Below are 21197 nucleotides of genomic sequence, written 5' to 3' on the forward strand. Positions count from 1 at the left end.
AAGTGCTTCGATATCAGTGGATGCAAAGCGCTAAGAGCAAGGTAGTAGGGGCAGTAGTACAGGTGTAGACTTTTTCACAGCACCTGTAAACAAAGATTTTTGCAAATCCATCTACATTTGGTCCCTCCACAGGGGGAAAGTTGCTCTAGTCCCGAGTTGACAGCAACCTTGCTTGGTCTCTAATTGAAGGGATGCCTGCTTGCCATGTTTTATAGACATGGTATTTAGATTTTCAAGTTAGACAACAAATATGATTCATATTCCTTGAATGCCTTTTGATTTCTGAGGTCAGTGCAAGGTGGGTTTTGCTTTTAACTTCCATTAAAGGAAACATAATTCTCCGAGAAGTGTTGCACAGAAACAGGACCTATCTCAAATATACAATCCCTCACTAAGCACCTCTAGCTGTTTCGTCAGACTCAGTTCGAAAATAAAACAGGGCAGACATTGCTGCCGGCAGGTGCCCAGCATGGCAGGGCATTTGACTATAGGCAGAAACACCTCTGCCAAGACGTGATCAAACCCATGACATGTATGTAATCTAACAGAGGCGAGACTAGGGAATTCTATCAGGTATGTCACATCCCATTCCCCTTGTATGGATCCAAGATGACTGTCCCTTCCTCACTGACTTTCTGCCGTCTTTTCCTAGTGGGTTCACCATTCTCCAGCCTCCTGTCTATAACGTGATTATGCTGCCATGTAAATAGACACAGGACTTCAGTTTTTATTTCCCTACCACTTAGTTGTGGTCTAAAAATGTAAGGTTCTCATTTGTTTTTTAACATAGAAATATACAATCTGTAGTGCTTCTGGTTGCAAAGAAAACTTCTGAGAGTGACCTGAACGCAACCAACACAGCAGTCTTTGCCTAAGCCTACACCATCTCAGAGCAATAGTTCTGAGAAATGCGTGAACTGCTTCCATTTATCTAACTTGAATATTAACTCTGAAGCCTAATGTTGCCAGGCTGAATGTAAGCTTGGTTAACAATTTAACTGTTGATAATTTCACCAGAAACAATGAGTAGCGACAGACCTCAGGATAGGGTGCATTGGAGCAGCTAGTTACTGAGATGGGAAATGAGGAAGTCAAATCTTTCCTCCAGCTTTAAAGAGTCTCCACTCCTGCCTAAAAGAGGGGGAAGCAGATGAGATGCATTCCTCCTTCCCAGCACCAGAACTCTAAACTGTCTCCGAGCCAGCAAACCCCAGTGCTCCTATGACAACTTCAACAATGCAGCCATGACCACATCTGCCATTCACCAGAAGTTTGGGGGCAGCATTAAATGCACCTAAGCACCCCTACGGAGTTGAAGCTGATCTGTTGAGAGGAATGAGAGAACTGTTGAAAGATCTAGTCTCTTTCTCTGTCTGAGAATCAAGCATATTGTATTTCAGAGCAGAATATTTTAGGCCCCTGATTTAGCAAAGCACTTAAGCACCTGATCAAATTTCATTGAAATCGTTGGCACTTAAGTACATAGTTACCTGTGCTTTGCTGAGTCAGGTCTTTGGCCTGGCCTTTTTTGGTTAGGGATGTGATTTTTCTTTTTTTACACTCCAATAGTTAAAGCAGTATATCCCCTAACATGGCAATAGTTTTATCCAGGCCTTTTATTCCAATACAGCCTGTTTTATCTTAGGTACTTATGTAGCCCCCCTCACTGGGGTATCTGAGCACCTCATGCTCTGCAGGAGATTTAGCCTCACAACACCCCTGTACAGTAGGAGAGGGCTATGGTCCCCTTTGTACAGATGGAAATTGAGGGCCAAAGACACTAAGGTACTTGACCAAGGTCACATAGAATCTATGGCAGAGCTGGTACTTGAACCAAGGTCTCCCAAGCTCTAGGCCAGCACCTTAACCTCTGAGCCATCCTCACTCTCGGAAGAGACTGCTCTACCGGCAGAGTCACGAGAGTAAGCTATACCACTGTAAGCTCTTTTATACCAATATAACTGCATCCTCACCAGGGGATTGTGCTGATTTAACTAGAGAGGTGTAATTAAAGCGGTGCAACTTTGGCTTGTAGACAAGCCCTTGGAGTGGATACTTAAGCGGGTGCCGCCATCCTCCCTGTAACTTACTGTACAGCAAGCAGCGTGGCTATGTCCTGCGAATGGAGCAGAGAGTATAAGACCAAAACCACCGTATTCTGCAAATGCTGTGATAGTGCAGGGGAAAGGGACTCAAACACCCAAGATTGTTATGAAAGTGTATGAGACCTGCCCAGACCTGCCCAGTCTGCTCCCCTGACTGTACCATGGGGATTGTGACAAGGACCCAGTTTTACTCTCGTCAGACCCTTATTCTGCTCACCCCAAGCAGAATTTTGCAAGGCTGGACTAGAACCAGAGAGTGGAACGGCCCAGTTCTGTTCCACTGTTGGTGCTGAATGAAATGCCAGAAGGAGAGGTTCACCAATAAAATATAAATCTATTTTTTACAGTCCCTCACATTGCACTAACCTCAGCTATTGATAATCACAGGTATAGATTTTTAAGAAAAATTACACTATGTTTTTTGTACCTTGACATCACCCTGTGAATTACCACGATGGCATTCACAAGAGGTCGGGTCTGCAGGTTCACTGAGCATTCAGAGTCTGTTTCGCAGCTGGTGGAAATTGGCACAGATGCTTTGTCGGAGAATCTGGTCCCCTGAGCCTGGGCGATACCGGACCAAAACTCCAAGTCTGAAGAAGCAAAACAAATTCCATTATGCTGGGGAAAAATAAACCCAACAAAACCTAGTTGGCTGCAGGGTGAATCGATACCATCAGGTATCACTCCACCTAGGAGTGCCACAGACAGACAATCAGCTGCCGGAGTTAGGTTTTAGAGTATCTCTGGCAGGGTTATTCTGCCCTTATGCCACACCCTCTTGTGTCTTACTGCCAGCTATGCAGAACACACTCTTTGCCAGACAGATTAAAGCAGGGATCACCTTTCAGTCACTACAGTTGGACAGTGTCAGGCACTCAGGTCAATTTGGAACTAAAAGCAACAGGCTTCTCTTTATTTTAAAATGAAAAAATCTGTATTTTCATAGGTAGGCAGGTCTTTGCTTGCAGGATACTCAATGTAGCAACAAACTAATGGTACAGGTAGTGACTGTCACCATATTTACTGCTATCATTATTATTGAGAGAGGAAGGATGGCCCACTAGTTAGGGCCTGAGACTTGGGAGATCCAGCTTCAGTTCCCAGCTCCATCACAAACTAGCTTGTGTGACATTGGGTGAGTCACTGAGGGTCACATTTTCAAAGGTATTTAGGCACCTAACAATATAGATGGGAGTTAGGCCACTAGGTGCTTTTGAAATTACTGCTAAGCACCTATCCACATCTTTACACACCTAAATACCTCTAAAAAACTGGCCCTTAGTCTCTCTCTGCCTCTGTTCCCCATCTATCCAGCAGGGATAATAGCACTGCCCTATCTCACAGGGTACTGTGAGGATAAAGCCACTGAAGATTGTGAAGTGCTCAGATGCTATGGGTGGGGAAGGGGGTGTCAGATAAATATCTCAGATAGATTGATTACACTGATGTCCACCCAAAAACCTAGTAAATCTACCTCTGTCATTTGGTATAACAGAATAAAACACTGTCACAGGGTCATTGTCAGTTTCCATGGAAATAAGGGCCACATTTTCAACGTGCAGGGCTGGGATTTTCAGAAGATCCTATAGCAGACAGGAACTCAAATCCCATTCAATTTCCACAGCAGCTGCTTAATTCCCGCAGTCTCCTTTGGAAATCCAGCCTAGAGGTGCCCCACAGGGCAGCATGCAAATTTACAACACACGCTTGGGTAAATGCATGTGCAAACTGCCAGGTAGGCATCTAACTTGTCACGTAAGCACTCATATATCTGTGTGAGTAGTCATTTACCCAATCTGCATATGTAATCACCGTAGCACAGTGGTTGTACATTTGCATGCATGCATGCATGCATCTCTGGCTCTCTCTACTGGAGAATTTTAACCCTAGATGTCTCAGTATACATGTCAGAGCAGAATTATCCAAAGACAATGCCCTGTTCTGTTCTTATTCAAGTGCCAGGTAAGGAGAAAAGCACTCTTTCTTTTTAAATTTAGAAAGTAAAGCATTTAAAGACTCCCAAAATAATAACAATGTGTTTTTGGGTTCCATAATTACAAATGAAAGCCGATTTTAAAGATTTAGGTTAAAGTCATTGGCTTTTTCACTTACCTGGCAGGACCTGAGTTTTGTGCTCCTAGTTTTTCCTCTGCACACTTAATATCATGGACCTTTAAACAGAACAGGGCGTTGTGCTCTCACTGTATCAATGGTACCTTCAGCTGTATTAACTGCTAGTAACTACTATTTGCAGCATTTGAGCAAACCAATCATGTGATTTAAAAATATTGTATAAATTATATATTAATATTATATACATATAGATATTTTGAACTCTCATATCTATCTATCTATCTATCTATCTATCGATCTGGAGAGAGATTTTGCCCCACCCCCCCGCCTTTTTGGTTTCTGAGCTTTAGGATGCTCTTGGGTCCCTTTATTTATTTATGTATTTTTAAAGAAAACATTTCTGTTCTGCTGACTTCACCACACGAATAACTCCACGGTGACGGAGGTCAAACCTTGTTATACCATGGCTTATTCTTGCCTCTGTGTGCAGAAAAACAAGCAAACAAAAAAGCCCTAGAACCACATTAAAGAACTGCGTTTCTCCCCGATAGGCCTCATTTACACAGGTAGATTATCACCCATAAATTCACACCACAGATACAGCATCACCATGGCAACAGCAAATGCTGTAGTGTAGACAGGGCTCAGGCATTTAGAGACCACGATGGTAAAAGCCCCGTCTACATGAGCAGCCTTCACTGCTGGTGCCACCAATGGACCTGCATCCATGAACTGGCGGGGAGAGGGGAGTGTCTCATCTTTGTCAGTGCAGACGAAAAGGCTGCTGTCAAGAATAAATCATATGAGAACATCGCTTGGCCACAGTCCTGTTTTCATAGCTATGTTTAAACATGGCTGGTTTTGTAGCACAACCTGGGCCAAATTCAGCACCTTCTAGCCGGTCTCCCATGTATTAGGCAAAGGCAGCCCTAGTGGGTACTTAGGTTACTAAGGCTGATTTTACAGTTGTAGCAGATGTTTGGTGGCATTTACCGAGGCCACACAGCAATGGATATTAATCTGACAGTTCTAGTTTTACCAAAAAATATAAATAAATCACAGTTCAGACAGCAGATAGACGACATCTTTTCCAAACTGCTCTGTGTTGCAGATTTGCTCTCCGCTAGAATACTGCAAACCAGATACATTAGAACTGCACCTCCAGTGCAAATATTCCTTACGAACAAACAATGGACTCAATCCCAATCCAAATGAATAAAGAGATACCGTAAACATCCTTTGACAAAAATATCCTACCAAATTAATGAAACTCAGACACAGAAAGGGCACTAATTTTGGTGAGAAAGCATATCTGGAATATCAGATTCCATGCAACATGGCACAGTTAACAGTCACTGTTTAGGAGATCCAGGATTTGAGTATGTAGTGTATTGAAAACTGTTAAAATTGTAAGCTATCACTTGAAATTTCAAGGGTTTTCCTGGTCCTCCTTGCAGGGTAGGGGGCTCTGTAGGGAAGCTTGCAATCTGGATCTATCAGAGTCAGTCTGCAAAAAGCCAGCCTACCTAGAGCAAAGTGGGTGAGCCATGCCTTGCTGTAGGGAGCAGCCTGCTTTGTGTATCTCTGTTTTTGGTTCTTGTGTGTTAAGATTTTGGATTTTAAGAAATAAAGTAGTGATACATTGCAACCTTCCGGAAAGAGTATTCTATATTTTTACCTTTCTTTGTTTGTATGCTATGAACATAACAGAATGGGAGAGGGGCTATTGGTCAGAACTGAGGAGCTCTGGCAAAGTTATGTAGGGAAGACTGCAGAGCATCTGTGTATAAAAAGACTTGCCTGTGCAAGACAGACATACTAAGCAGTATCATTCAACCCAGGGTGCACTTATACCAAATCCTGCCTGCCTAGAGTACCCTGCAATGCATGAGCCTGAAGTCAGGTGCCTTCTCCCACTCAAGAACAGTCACTGGGCTAGATTCACCCCTGGATTATGCTCGATTCTGGCAGCATAATCCATCTAAAAGGGTTGCAAGCAGCAGAAAATTTGACTTGAAGGGGAGTACAGAAAGATAATGTACCAGCAACCTTCACTTTCCAGAAGAAGCCTGAAGTAGGCTAGTACCACCTAGAAGTGGTCACAGGTGGGAAATACAGCAATTCACTGGAAACCCCGTGAGACTTTCACTGGCAGCATCTCACCCTTCAGGCTGCTTGCCCTTCCCTGGCAGCAAATCTCCTTGGGTCACTGTGTTCACTGCTGGGGCAGAGAAGCAATCCGCACCCCAGCTGCTAGTGCAGGTGAATCAAACCCATTTACTACCACTGTACTTAGGATGCATCATTGCTTTTACAAGGCATGTTCTGTTATACTCTTGGAATGGCTGTCTAATCAGTTCTGACCTATATAGCTACACTGGGTACCAGCAGAGATGTAACTGTCATCAGCCAGAAATTCTTCCTGTCACATCCATTTGATATAAGTCACATTAGAACACCCCCATATACCTCTCTGTACTCACCCTTGACACCTCCAGGTCTGCTGAGCCTGTCTGACTTGCAGTGGAATCACAGGACACAGCCTAGGACCTATCCAATGCTCACTGAAGTCAATAAGGGTATGCCTACACTGCAATTAAACCCCCACGGCTGGCTCATGCTAGCTGCTTGGGCTAAGGGTCTATTTAATTGTGGTGTAGACATTTGGGCTCACGCTGAAGCCTGGGCTCTAGGACCCTGCAAGGTGGGAGGGTCCCAGAGCTGGGGCTGCAGCCTGAGCTTGACCATCTACACTGCAATTAAACAGCCCCTTAGCCTGAGCCCTTTGAGCCTGAGTCAGCTGGCCTGGGCCAGCTGCAGATGTCTACCTGCAGTGTAAACACACCTTTAGAGTCATTCCATTCATATCAGTGCGAGGGAGACTGGGCCCTGTGAGAATGGAGGGTGTTTCAGGAGCGTGGGTGGGAGGAACAATGAAAACGGACTGTGCTGGCCCCATCTAATTGTCAGCACGCCTGCTCTGACTCACTCGCACAGGGCTGGATGGTTTGAGCCAGCCCCTCCTCCTCCTCGGCATGAGTTACAGAATAGCAACAGGCCTGTGGGTGAAGGTGGAGTGTGAACACTTAAAGCAGCCTGACTTTGCTCTGAGCTGGTAACAGATACACACCCCAGACCAGCAGGTGGAAAACAACCACCCCAACAAGGGGATGTAAACACCTCTTCTGGCCTTTGTGCTCGTAAGGTACAGAAAAGGGCAACAAAAATTATTAGGGGTGTGGAACAGCTTCCATACGAGGCGAGATTAAAAAGACTGAGGCTATTCAGCTTGGAAAAGAGAGATGACTAAGGTGGGATATGAGAGAGGTCAATAAAATCATGACTGGTGTGGAGAAAGTGAGTAAGGAAGTGCTATTTACCCTTTAGAATCATAGAATATCAGGGTTGGAAGGGACCTCAGGAGGTCATCTAGTCCAACCCCCTGCTCAAAGCAGGACCAATCCCCAACTAAATCATAGAACACAAGAACCAGGGGCCACCCAACAAAATCAATAGGCAGTGGGTTTAAAACTAATAAAAGTACTTCACACAACCGTGGAACTCATTGCCAGAGGATGATATGAAGGCCAAAAGTATAACTGAGTTCAAAAAAGTATTAGATAAGTTTATGGAGGACAGATCCATCAAAGGCTATTAGCCAGGATGATCAGGGATGTAATCCCATGCCCGGGGCGTCCCTAAGCCTCTGACTGCCAGAAGCTGGGACTGGATGACAGGGGATGAATTGCCCTGTTCTGTTCATTCCCTCTGAAGCATCTGGCACTGGCCTCTGTTGGAAGACAGGTTACTGGGCTAGATGGACCATGGTCTGACCCAGTGTGGCCGTTCTTCTGTTCAAGGAAGTACAGTAGATTCCACTGAATAGCAATCTGGACATTAACAACTTCTGGTTAATAGCACCATTTTGCTAGGAACCAATCCCATCTCATTGACTTTTAACGTTAATGGGATTTGGATACTGGTAATGGCATGCTGCTTATTAGCAACAGGTTTTTGGAAGAAAGGCTCCATGACAGGCAAGTTTGCAGGGATGCAACTAGAGAAGGAAGCACTAGGACCTGCTTTCCCTGGCTGCTGCCGTGCTAACCTGCCTGGAGCCAGCACTCAGCAGGTCCCAGTGCTTCCTTCCCACAGTGCAGCCTCACAAACCTGCTTTCTGCTCATTAGCAACTACCAGATAATAACTTTTTTGCTGGAAACTGAGGTTTGTTAATAAGTAGAATCTACTGCAGTGGAGAAAATGGATGAGCAACGATTCCCTCAAGACACCAGGACTTAGGTGTATTTGTCCCTAAACACTGAAAAAGGATGTGCCCTGAAATATTAGAAAGCTGGTGACTTACGGCCCTAGCATCCATCAAGCCAAGACAACCCTGTTACGTACCGGGCACATACTGTTTAAAGACCACTGGATTTTAGCCAGTAGCTCCTAAAAAAAAAAAAAAAAAAAAAAAAAAAAAAAAATCACACTTTGGTGTGTAAATCCAGACAAGATCCTGCCTATGGAGGATGGTGTGGATTGCACTCTCAGCAAATTTGCGGATGATACTAAACTGGGAGGAGTGGTAGATACGCTGGAGGGCAGGGATAGGATACAGAGGGACCTAGACAAATTAGAGGATTGGGCCAAAAGAAATCTGATGAGGTTCAATAAGGATAAGTGCAGGGTCCTGCACTTAGGATGGAAGAACTCAACGCACAGCTACAGACTAAAGACCGAATGGCTAGGCAGCAGTTCTGCGGAAAAGGACCTAGGGGTTACAGTGGACGAGAAGCTGGATATGAGTCAGCAGTGTGCCCTTGTTGCCAAGAAGGCCAATGGCATTTTGGGATGTATAAGTAGGGGCATAGCGAGCAGATCGAGGGACGTGATCGTTCCCCTCTATTCAACATTGGTGAGGCCTCATCTGGAGTACTGTGTCCAGTTTTGGGCCCCACACTACAAGAAGGATGTGGATAAATTGGAGAGAGTCCAGCGAAGGGCAACAAAAATGATTAGGGGTCTGGAACACATGACTTATGAGGAGAGGCTGAGGGAGCTGGGATTGTTTAGTCTGCAGAAGAGAAGAATGAGGGGGAATTTGATAGCTGCTTTCAACTACCTGAGAGGTGGTTCCAGAGAGGATGGTTCTAGACTATTCTCAGTGGTAGAAGAGGACAGGACAAGGAGTAATGGTCTCAAGTTGCAGTGGGGGAGGTTTAGGTTGGATATTAGGAAAAACTTTTTCACTAGGAGGGTGGTGAAACACTGGAATGCGTTACCTAGGGAGGTGGTAGAATCTCCTTCCTTAGAAGTTTTTAAGGTCAGGCTTGACAAAGCCCTGGCTGGGATGATTTGATTGGGGATTGGTCCTGCTTTGAGCAGGGGGTTGGACTAGAAGACCTCCTGAGGTCCCTTCCAACCCTGATATTCTATGATTCTATGCAGCCTGTTGTCACCCAGATACACACATACAGAATAAATGAATATTAATGGCAGTCATACGTATGCATACTGGGGGAGAACAGACCTCTCCCAACCTCTCTTTTATTCCTGTTTATTTTTTGGCGGCTGTGCTCTGGCAAGCGTCACAATATGCTTCTCTCTAGCCGCACCTACTGGCCTCAAATGGAAGTGCTTCATTAAATTTTAATCTCCATATTGCTTTATAGATCCATATATGCTTTACAGCGTTTACAACTGTATTGCTAAAATAGATACGAGGCAAACAGCAGTCTCCCTGACAATCATTAACAAAAATTCCTCTCACACAACACTTCACAGCCTTGGGTATCTCATATCCTTGGGAAAACATTACAGCAACAGACAGTATCTCACACAGCAAAACAAATGAAGGATCCTGATTGGCCACTAAACAGTTCAGAGCTTCCAACAAAGCAAGAGAGGGGATCAGATACTGAAGCGAATTTGGTTTAATTGGTTTTAATGCTCAAACAGCCTCTGTTTATTTCTTTATGCTCTAGATGCATGCTGTTGAATCAGAGGTTGCAGACACACAAAATAATTCCGGTGCGATATCCTGGCTTCATGTTGCAGCGTAATCTCTCCCTCCTCTTCCTGGTGAAAGTATGTGTGTTTTCCCCCCTCTACTTGTACCCAAATGCTTAGGAGCAGGGGGAATCCAACCATGCAACTGCCTTTATTCCCCAGTCTTCAATGGGGATAGGGGACTGGCTCCCCACACATTGGAAGGCCATCCCTTCTCTCCACATAATGGGCAGTGGAGAGCGTTCCTGATGTCACCATGCTGCTTGCTGTTGGAGATACAGGCAGTATTGATCAGAACTCCAGGCTCATAAGCAGCAGGCTAAATACCACACGTGAGAGGCACACAAGGGACATATGTGCATCCCATGATTCTTCAAGCTGACAAGACACCGTTTGCTAAAGAGCACAAGATACATGAAAGGTCCCCAACACAGTTAATAGCTGCGCTGTCTCTTTCATGGCCTGAGAGGATGGGGTTGCTAGTATTTGTTTACATCTTCTGCCAACCAGATCTGCAGACTCCAAGCTGTTGCTTCAATGGAGCCTGAACTCAGTAAAACAAGAGCTATTGATTCCTGAACCATGTCCCTGTGGCTGATTCCTGAACCACAGTCACCTGCTAGGTACTTCTGTTGCTTGTCCCTACTGTGCCCCCTCTACTCCTCAGACAGAGTAGGGCCCTTTCAGTAACTAGGGGGAAGGCAGAATAGGGCTCAAGTCTTTCATCTTGCAACTTCATAACAAGCTGCACTCTCCCACTTCCTACCCCACTCACCAACAACCCTCTCTAATTTCGTCCCCATTTCCACCAAGCACCTCTCTTGTTTATAAGGTCACAACTGCTTACTCATAGGAGCACCCTAATTCCACCATTATGGAGACCACGCTCAGCAGCATTTCATAGCCAAGCTGGGGAAAAGAGAACAAAAAAGTGAAAGATCTTTTGAGGGTTGTTGCTTCCCATCCAAAATAGTCGGTCAGGTTTGCATGATTTTGTCATAAATGTTTCCTGCCTCCTGGAGTTAAGAGCAGCAGCCACAAAGAAATCCCTTTATGTAATTAATAACAAGTCTTGGGATAAGCTTCTTTTCATTCACAAAATGAGGTGATGTCAAGGCTACAATTCACATTTCTGGAAAGCCCTGTTCTGTTTGCTTGTAGATTCATGCCCTCTCCATCACTCAAAAGAAGAGGAGAAAGAAGACTCTCCTCCTATAACTCAAATTCTATTTCTTAATTTATTAAAAATCCCTAACACCTTTGAAAATGCTATGTAAAGTCATTAACAATAACATGTCTTCACCCATCCTTAGAGTTTTATTAGCACCAACATATGGAATTCCAGGCTGGCCTAGAAAAAAAAACAGTAGTAAAGAAAGCATCAGGGATGCCAATCCCACATCTAAAGATTTGCCACTATTAAATCTTTCCAAAGGGTTAAGGCAGCAAACAAAGGACATTTCTTTCCCATCAAGCCCCCAGTCTAGGTCTCCAGTGACATTCCCTTCACTTTGCTAACACACCAGCCTATGCTCATGTGAGGGGAAGCACCCTTGGCTTTCTCCCACCACCACAGCACAAAGGAAATAACTTCCTAAGATATAACCTGAAACAGTGTATGGCCAACATTTTGGAAGGATTGGCAATATTACTTTGCATTGTGTGTGGATGGCATGGGGAGAAGAGGAAGAGGATTCTGTTCATTCTTGGAGCCAGTTTTGTGCTTTAATACTAGCTGTAACAATCAGACACATACAAGGAGATGTAATAAGCCAGCAGCACTTTTTCAAAAATATTTATTAGCTTATTAAAGTGACCTGTTGTTGCTGCTGCTGCCAGATCAAGTTGACAGAAAACCCACACTGCAGGAATCCAGCCCCTTTAACACTGTCTCCAGCTGAAACGTCACTCTCTCTCTCTCTCACACACACACACACACACACACACACACCCCTTTTACAAAAATAAGGACAGTAGCGAACCTCTCAGCGAGCTGAATAATCAAAAGAGTATTTGATATTTGAATATTCTATTTGCATATTCAAACCTTGCAGCCCACAAAATATCCTTTTGGGCACATTGGGAGGGGACAAGAACACCCAGCCACACTAGATAAGGCTCATTGGCTAGATGCTTCTGATAAGAGATTAGCAGAGACATGGAGACAATTAGATTCCACAGTTAACACTTGCTAGGATGGAAGAAGTTCAGATGTCTCTTAGTGCTATTATTTAATTGGTTTCTCTGCATACTCAACAGTACAACTGTGCCCCTGGACATCACCTGCACAACCAGAAGGGCCACAAGAGAGTTTCCTTTTTTTAAAAAAAACCAAAAGAACAGATTTTTGAGAAAACAGAAGGAGACCCTAAATCCTCAAAAGATACAGATTTTCCACACCTGTCCCTGGATGGAACCAAAACGTTTAACAACTGTCCCCCGCCGCCTTTCAATGATCAGACTTGGGAGACCAGCATCTCACTCACAATGAGGAGACTGCACATTTAGTAATATTGAGATACTGCATTTAACTACCCAAACCCAACATTATGTGCAGAAACCAGCAACAAGGGTCACTTGGCTCAGCCCTGGGACTGCCACACATCAGAGGACCTTCCCTGGTCCAAGGCTGCTTTACCTCAACGTCATGCACATTCTTCATGTCCAGCTACGCACTCTGTACCGGCCCACCCTCCAGAACACCAGCTTCCCAAACTGCCCTCTGTTGTGAAGGGGAAGCAGCAGACTCCCTAGTATTGTCGGCCTACATGCAGTATTGAATCATGCCAGAACTCAGGAGTGCCCCTTGGCCACTTACCCCTTAGTTTCTAGAAAAATGCCTCATCATCTATTGTTTCCTTAACCTTTCGCTACTTTCTGCTCTTTTCCTGTTCTCAGGCCCTGCCCACATCTGCTTCTTTCGACACTCTGTGCCAGCTGAGATGTCTAGAGACGATACAGAGCTAGTGAACTAGACATGGAGATAACATGTATTCCAGGAAAACACGGGAGGAAAGTTTTATATGTAAACCGGCTAATGGGTCAGTGCATTTCCCCCCCTCTTTTTTGGTGGTCTCTCTTTTTCCCTTTCTTTGGCTCAAACCTCATTATTACTCCTTTTAGCCAATCTATCCCAGAGTCTCAATTCCCTGTGCCCTCTTCACACTGTTCCCTCTTCCCTCAGCACAGGCAGAGAAAAGGCAGTTCAAGCCAGAGTATGTCACAAAAAATGTCCCTCCAGGCAAGTCCCCTTTTCATTTCTGCTCTGGCTCTTCTGCCACTGTTGTCACCTCGATGGTGGTGGTATGTTCGTCTGATGCCGTGGCATCCTCAATGGCGCTAGACGGCACCGTCACAATCGTGCTCCCACTGGGAGCCATTTGTGTTACGTTCTGTATGGTGGTGCCTAGTCCCGGGAGGGTGAGCAGCTGAAAAGGGCTGACCACTTTCACCACAGTGCTGCCATCTTGTATGGCTGCCGTGCTGAGGACTGTCAGGTTGGAAGCGTCGGGATGGATCTCAACAGTGTTGGGGAAACTAGAGCCTGAGGAAGCCAGTACGGTATATCCTCCCAATAACGGTGAGGCCGGGGAGCTGGCTGAGGGTGCCTGAGATGTACTTTTCCCAAGCACTGAGGCTGGAAGGGCGGACACCACTTTGCTGAGAGGGAGGTTGGCCAGCTGAGAGACGGGCACTCCTGGGGCCAAGGCAATTTGTGCTGACTGGGCCAGGACTTGAGAGGTGATAGCAGCTGGCCCAGATGTGGCCCTGGTAAGTCTGGGGCGTTTTAAAGGTGCTGGGATGGAGACTGGAGTCAGAGTCATCAGCACGTTGTTGAGGTGCTGCGATTTGTGCTTCAGCTCCTTTGCTCGCTTGCGGTGCTCGTCACATTGCTGCTCCAATGCTGAAACGAGACCGTAATGAACGTTAGTACGGGTACTCTCCAACCTCCACCTAACACAAGCTTCCCAGTGGCCATCTTCCCAGTTTTAACAGCATAGCAACAACTGAAGTACAATAAGCAAGGCAATTTAGCTCATTCTTTAGCATCATTCCAAGCTAAACTGATCTAGCATGCATTGACTTAGCAAAAAAAAAAAAAAAAATCTACTTTCCTACACAGAAAAACTCCAGGATAGTATCAGCGATGCCAACAGAAGAGACACCGAAATTCCAGGTGGGCATACCTGCTAAATCCCGTGTGTATTGTTCTCTTGAGCGATCCATCTGGCACTTGTGGCTAGCTAGAACTTTCTTTACCAGGTCCAGCATGCCGAAATTCTGGACTATGTTGTTGAGTAAAACAGCATCTTAAAACAGAAAAATAGATACTGATCGTTGAGGACAGAATCATTCCCTACAGAAAGAATTTACCTTTTTCTTGGTAAAACACAGATATGCCAAAGCAGCAGTTCTCAAACTGTGGGTCGGGACCCCAAAGTCAGTTGCAACCCCATTTTAATGGGATCACCAGGGCTGACGTTAGACTTGCTGGGGCCTAGGGCCAGGGCCGAAGCCCGAGCCCTACCACCCTCTGGATGGCGGGGCTCAGGTTACAGGTCCCCGACCTGGGGCTGAGGCCCTTGGGGTTTGGCCCTTCCACCCAGGGCAGTGGGGCTTGGGCAGGCTCAGCCTACAGTCCCCCCTCCTGGGGTCGTGTAGTAATTTTTGTTGTCCGAAGGGAGTTGCGGTGCATGAAGTTTGAGAACCGCTGTGCTAAAGTGACGTAGCCAAATCTGTTTTAGGATAATGCAAGAGGTCAGAGCTTAAGAATTCATTAATATTTATGCTTAGAATACTGAGAAAGAAAGGATGGGGAGAAGCATCAAGGGGTGATTAAGAGACAATAGTCCTTTCTTCCCAAACAGAGATTGAGAAGAGAGGTCTCGGGACACATAGCTAGTTGCTATCTGAACAGCAAGCACTACTGACAGGCTGACCAAAGCGTGGTCAGAGGAGAGAATTGCTTTCACAGGATACAATCTAGAAGGTTTTTTCTCCCCACTTTATGAGTGCTGAAAATTCTCTCTCTAGTTCAGTTTATGGGAAGCATTAATCTAGATGAGTTTAGCAATTACTTTTATTTTCATTCTGTTTTCTCAGTGCTTGTATTAAATCTTGTGGTTAAGATGACTGTTGTCTGAGAATTTCACACAGACATCCCCAAATAAGAGAATCCCATAACTGAAGGGCAAAGGGTTTCTCAAAGTGACACTGCCCCTCAGTCTCAGTGAAGTGGCAAGACAAGGTGTGTTTCCTCCCAGCAAGACGTGCTGTGAAAGGCCACGGCAGGCAGTACATAAGGAAAAAACTCAAAGATTAAGTAGGACACAATAGCTGACAGCAGTGTTGGTCCCAAGTGCCAGACATTCCAAAATATGAAGCAGTCATATTAAATTATTTTTTCTATATTCAGTGACATGTGTGAGTGGGAAGGACAGTCAGTTTCCTTCAATCACGTGGTGCGTTACCTTCTAATGATGCAGCGCAATAAACTGCAGAAACTGGCTCAGATTAGCAGGGCATATGCACAGATGGCAATGCCAGTGGGAATCTGTTTGTCAACTGCTGGAAACAAATTTGTACCACAGACTGCATTGCAGATTCTAAGGAAACTGGCCACAAAACTATCCTGCACCACTGATGCACCGTCCATAGTGGCCAGTTATTTCCATACCCCACCCTGCATGTGAGAATTAAAGGGATGCCAGCAAAGTGAGCATAATTCATTCTGCTATAGTTAAGACTAGCTTTTTATTTAAAGTTTGACTCTACTTGCTCGAAAATCTACATGGCTACTTGGATTGCCTTGAAATATGGTGTGCCTCATTGTGTGCCACACAAATCTGGGGTTGTCTGACCAAGGAAGTCCCAAAATACATCTCCCAAAACAAAAGTTGAGAGATTCTGGCAACCTTTTTTGGCTCACAGACAAAGCTCAACAAGGGCTCAAGATCATTGCATGAGGGTCCCTAAGGCTAGAGTGTTACCCCAACAGAGTGCATGGCACCCACGAGCCCTTTGTGAGAAATCAAATTACACTGCTATTTCAAAAAGATTTTGCTTCTCATCACAAGCCTCGTGTGATTATTCTTGCTCCTAAGGTATTAGCCTCTCACTCTCTACATGCTCAGTGTAACTATCTAGAAAACTACTTCCAGGTCACAGGGCTGGTGGGTGCCAGTATCATTTCAGTGCAGAATTGTCTCAGGTGTCAGCAGTGAGGTGGGATCTGAGAGGAGTCTATGGACTTAATGATGGGTAGGTGAAAATATAGCTTTAGGTGGCATACTGCATACATGAGTGAAGGGTTGTAAAAGGGTCTGAAGTGTCTGTCAAATCTGACAAATGTGGTACTCTGTAGGGAGAAGAGGCTCAATATTTCAGTGCAGGTAGTGCCTGTCCACTACAGCAACAAGGCAGAACGGGAGTATGTTATGGGTGCTGTGGGGCAGCACTCAAAGAGGGCAGAGTTAAGGGTATGTGGGTGTTTACCTTAACTGTATTTCCTGGTTTTCAGAAGACTGATTTTGCTGAACTCGACATACTGGGAGGGCATGAGCTATCACCTGGCAACCTTAACTCTGCATTCACAAAGGTTTTTTGCCATTTAATAATAAGAATAATAATCAAGACACAAAGATGCTGCTTATTAGCTCCTGCAATCAAGCTCTTACCACTGAGCTGTAAGGGAGGATCCTGGACCCGCTGCTGTAATCCCTTCATGGTCTCCACAAGCTCCTGGTGAAACTCTTCGATAACTTCTTCCAGCAGCCCTGCATCCTTCAGACCACGCCAGAATGCAAATGTGTCATCTAGGGGAGCAGCCAGTATAAGAGAGAACCTCAGAGTACCAGGAAAAGGCAGTGGGGGCGCTGAATGACTGATACATCACCATGTCTTACTGTGAGGTAAAAGGGGTGTGCACATTCAGCAATCCTATTGAAAGGCAGAAGCTCACCCTAGACTTTTCTCTGGTGGGGTTTGAAGCAGAAGACATTCTATCTGTAGGCAGGTGGGGATGGGGCAAAACCCAGTAGGAACAGGCATCCCAAGGCAATGGGTGAAAAACCAAGTTGATTGCGTAGTTTTAAAGGAAGAACACACTTTTCCCTTATAGTCCTCCCATTCCCCATATCACACAGGACTGATCCTGCCCAACAGGGCAGAGAAGCTGCAAAAGAACCTGTGAGTCACTTTGAACCCTGAGCCAGAAGGACTGAGGCAGAGCTCCCGCTAGGAGTCTCACTCACTTTTCTTCCACAACCCAGCACAGGCAGCTGGATGCAGCACCACAAATCCCTATCCCATTTCGGTGTCAGACGTTATCCTCCATGATCCTTCTTAATTCTGCTGAATCAGAGAAGCAAGGGAGAAATCTCAGGACTCACACCCAGGTTCCACTGAGGGCAATGGCCAGAATTTGACCCATGCTTGGGTATTCTCACACTTGGAAGCAATTTCATGCCAAGATGATGTTGTGGCTACACTGCAAACACAAAGGACTTAGTCCTACACTACAATAATCTACAGCTATGCCAAATAAATACCATGAAGATCAGGCAGCTGAGTATGGGAACACCTACAGCAGAAACAGTTTTCCTACTCACCCTATCTTTTTTTTTCTCCTCAACCTTCTCCCCCTACATCCCTTTCAAATGTAGGTAGCGCACATGGAGTATGATAGGAGATATTAACAGCATTATGTCTTGTTTTCCTGAACTGTACCTCCAATGCTAGTGGTCCAATCACTGGCTTCCTCACAAGTTTCTATGGTGATTGTAGCAGGAGATCCATTTACTGCAACCAAGATTGAAAAGGAAAAGAAAACACAAGTCATGGCTTCACAAGTCTTGCCACATAGCATCAGGTTGTCCCTGTATTATACACCCACGATGTTACCTCCAAAAAAACAGGCAAGTCCATGCAGTACTCAATATTGTATGAACTTATCTCCTCCAGCTGAAAACCAAACAAACAGAGACTCCGAAGTGGGATTAAAAGTCACATGAGGCCATTGTGTGAGCTTCACTTACCTTTCCATACAGCCGGGCAATACCCTGGGCACTATTTACACAACTCCTGCAAAATTCTCTTTGCCTCGGGGAGAGTCATTTCTTTATTACATTAATTTTTCTATTATTATTATTATTATAAACAGAGGGCTGGCAAGTAGAATTTGTATTTGTCTGGTAAGTGTTCAGGGCAATTATCTGGCTTGTTGCCAATCTACAGGACATGGAAGAAATACAAAATTCTTAACAGACTGCCTCTGACCTGTGGTTTGACTGGCCTGAAGACTGAACTGACCCCGTCATTCCTACAGATAATACACATTGGGATACTGTCCTACCCTTGCTGCCTCCAGGGTATATAACTGTGATCATATTTCTGCCCAGCCACTCATGTGATCTCTGCTCTCCACAGCCCTTTCCAATCTCTATGGTATTGTTACTATGGAGACGAAGGAGTCACATGTCAGTTGAGCTGCCAGGAGGATGTCAAGCTGCATGCTGGAGCTGTACAGCTCAAAATCTGGGCCAGAGATGCAGTGATCATTCTGGGAGCACCAGAATGCTCTCCTGAAAGACGAGCAGTTTGTAACACTCCGTAGCTTTCAAATAATTCTTTCCCTGAGCAATTTGTTCCTTCTACTCTGCAAATTTGGTTTCCCCCACTTGTGCCAAATACAGCCTGACATCAACAGTGTGGAAACTTCCTGGTTTGCGTGTTAACATCTTGGATTATATTAATAGAACTGCTCACAGCAACAAGGGTTAGAGCTATGCTGTGGGGTGGAACTAACACTGAAATAAACAATGGGTTAAACATGTACAGCAACCATAAATACTAGCTCAAAGCATGGAATTCAATTGTTAAATGCTCTGGGCAGAGCCAGCACAAGGGTAAAAAACAATTTTTGCTTTTCTCCTGCAAAAATCTATGGCTATCAGATTTTTTTTTTTTTTTGTAAGTTCTCAGTGGCAAAAGGATTTGCAAATATAAGTATTCAGAAATAGGAGCACATTTCCACCAAACATTCGCTGCTTAAGACAAATCAAATTTAGAACAAACTCTAAAGCAATGTCCTTCTAAATTCATTTTTGTAACCTATTTGTGTGAGATCTGATAGAAATTTGTAGCATTCCATGGCTGCATTTAATCTTTCATCAGACAAAAGCAATAAATAATTCAGAAACGGAGCCTTAAATGAAAATATCTAAATTATTCAGAAGGAAGTCAGTTGCCATCTTTGAAAGAAAGTGCAATAAAAGGGGCTCCAAATCCAGCATGCTGCGACAAAGAAATCATGCTCATCTCTGCAGCCTACTGCCATGTACAGTGAGAACAGCTAGCAGCTGATCAGATGCTGGCACTGAAGGATGACCACATCACAGGGGGACTACTGCACTAATTCCTGTGGATTATCTGGAGGCCACTACTTTGGCTATGTAGCTCCTAGTAAGCCAGGATGCAGTACGGGTAACTTTAGAATGAATTTCTTACAGAGTATCCAAGTGATTTCCTTCCAGGCAGCTACTGCTCTGCCATGCAGCATTACAATAGCTGCTTCTGCATAGCTCCAACATGGGAGACCCAGCAACAGGGGGAGGGGGAGAAGTGAAGAAGGAAAAAAGCAACAAGAAAAAACATGATAGAGACAACAGTAACCGCATTCATAAGGAAGCATTAATTAAGCTTTGATTTGTAAGAGCCCCAGTAACAAGGGCTATGGAAAACACTAAACATACCATCTGCAGAGGCAGGGGTGAGAGGAATATACTCTGTTGACGTCTGGCTGGTCAGAGATACTCTGGCTCCGGTCAGGTCAATTTTAGTGCTTCGGCAGGTGTTTGAACAGACCTTGGTATGTTGGTAGAAATCCAGCTCTCCGGAGTCCATGATCTTCCTGCAGCACAAGGAATGAGTATGAGTACACACTTGTATCAGTATGTCTCAGACACAGTGAGAAAGATCACTGAAAAACAGCTCCCCTTCTGAAGTTTTTAACTGCATTTCGAACACACAAACCTCTCCAAACCCGGCACAAATTAACTCTGCATTTCAGCTTCCTGCCCTTCTTTTCTCTTAAATTGGCCTGGTGGAGAGGAAGCAGGACATGAGATTGCCCTGCAGGATAATCAACTGCTGAAGTGCCCTCGAGACTCCTCCTCAAGGGGCCAGTAAAGATCAGAGGGACTGGCAGAGGTAATGGGCCAAGAGTTGCTTCTCTTTTCTCCCAATTATCCATTCTGGAGGGAACATTAACCAAATTAGTGGCCCATAAATGAAAGCGTGAGTGAGAAAGTCCACTCTGACAGGAAGAGAGGGGAAAAATTGTTTACCAACAAGACAAGCATTTAATCCCCTTCTATACAGCCTTTACATGTGAGTTTAACAAATATACCACTCACTAGAGCTTAATACCACGCTAATACATTATGGACAGGGAAAACCTGTGTCTGAATATCCACATTCGAGCCCAGGTAGAGACCTTAACTAGGAGCAAGGTTTCTGAACATCATTCTAACATGGCTTGAACCTACAGGCTGAGCAAAGCGTATTAGAAGCCGGCTTGACAACAAGTGGGTCTGAATTGTGAAGAATACAAGATTGTTTTATCAGCTGAAAGACCCATGTAGATTGGGCCTTACTATGCAAGTTTTTGTACAGAGAGGTCAGTGATCAGCCTGTCCAAGAATGACCTGTGTGAGAAATGGAAAGGGTAAGGAGCGCTGTATGGCAGTGTGGTGAAAGATGCTCTCTCTCTGTCTGCTCTATAAGGAAAGGTTACAGAACACTAAGGATGAGGAAGAGAAACATGGACTCTTCACTGGTGAAGAGCACCATGCTGCAGCTTCTCTCATTCACTCCTTTGGTGCATATGGATACATTAGCAAAGCAAAGTGAAGCAAAGTGGGAACTAGGGAACCTGAGATGAAGATAAAACTGCCGGAGAAGAGGCACCTTGCTGAATGAGCACAGAGCAATGTATATAAATGGAA

General features: G+C 44.9%; 1 protein-coding gene across 3 annotated transcripts in view; it reads right to left on the reverse strand.

Annotated features, from left to right (window-relative positions):
• Positions 1–13125: 13125 nt before the first annotated feature.
• Positions 13126–21197, reverse strand: part of GMEB2 (glucocorticoid modulatory element binding protein 2) — a 39606-nt gene continuing 31534 nt past the window's right edge. For all 3 annotated transcript variants that reach the window (XM_074970302.1, XM_074970301.1, XM_074970304.1), the window contains 5 exons: positions 19944–20101; positions 17920–17991; positions 16869–17006; positions 14379–14501; positions 13126–14095 (listed from right to left, as the gene is read on the reverse strand). In XM_074970302.1, coding sequence (XP_074826403.1) covers positions 13446–14095; positions 14379–14501; positions 16869–17006; positions 17920–17991; positions 19944–20101 — 1141 coding nt within the window. In that variant the 3' untranslated portion in view covers positions 13126–13445. The remainder of the gene's footprint in view (positions 14096–14378; positions 14502–16868; positions 17007–17919; positions 17992–19943; positions 20102–21197) is intronic.

This window comes from Natator depressus, chromosome 13 (assembly GCF_965152275.1).
Source record: "Natator depressus isolate rNatDep1 chromosome 13, rNatDep2.hap1, whole genome shotgun sequence".
In the NCBI taxonomy this organism is placed as follows: domain Eukaryota; kingdom Metazoa; phylum Chordata; order Testudines; family Cheloniidae; genus Natator; species Natator depressus.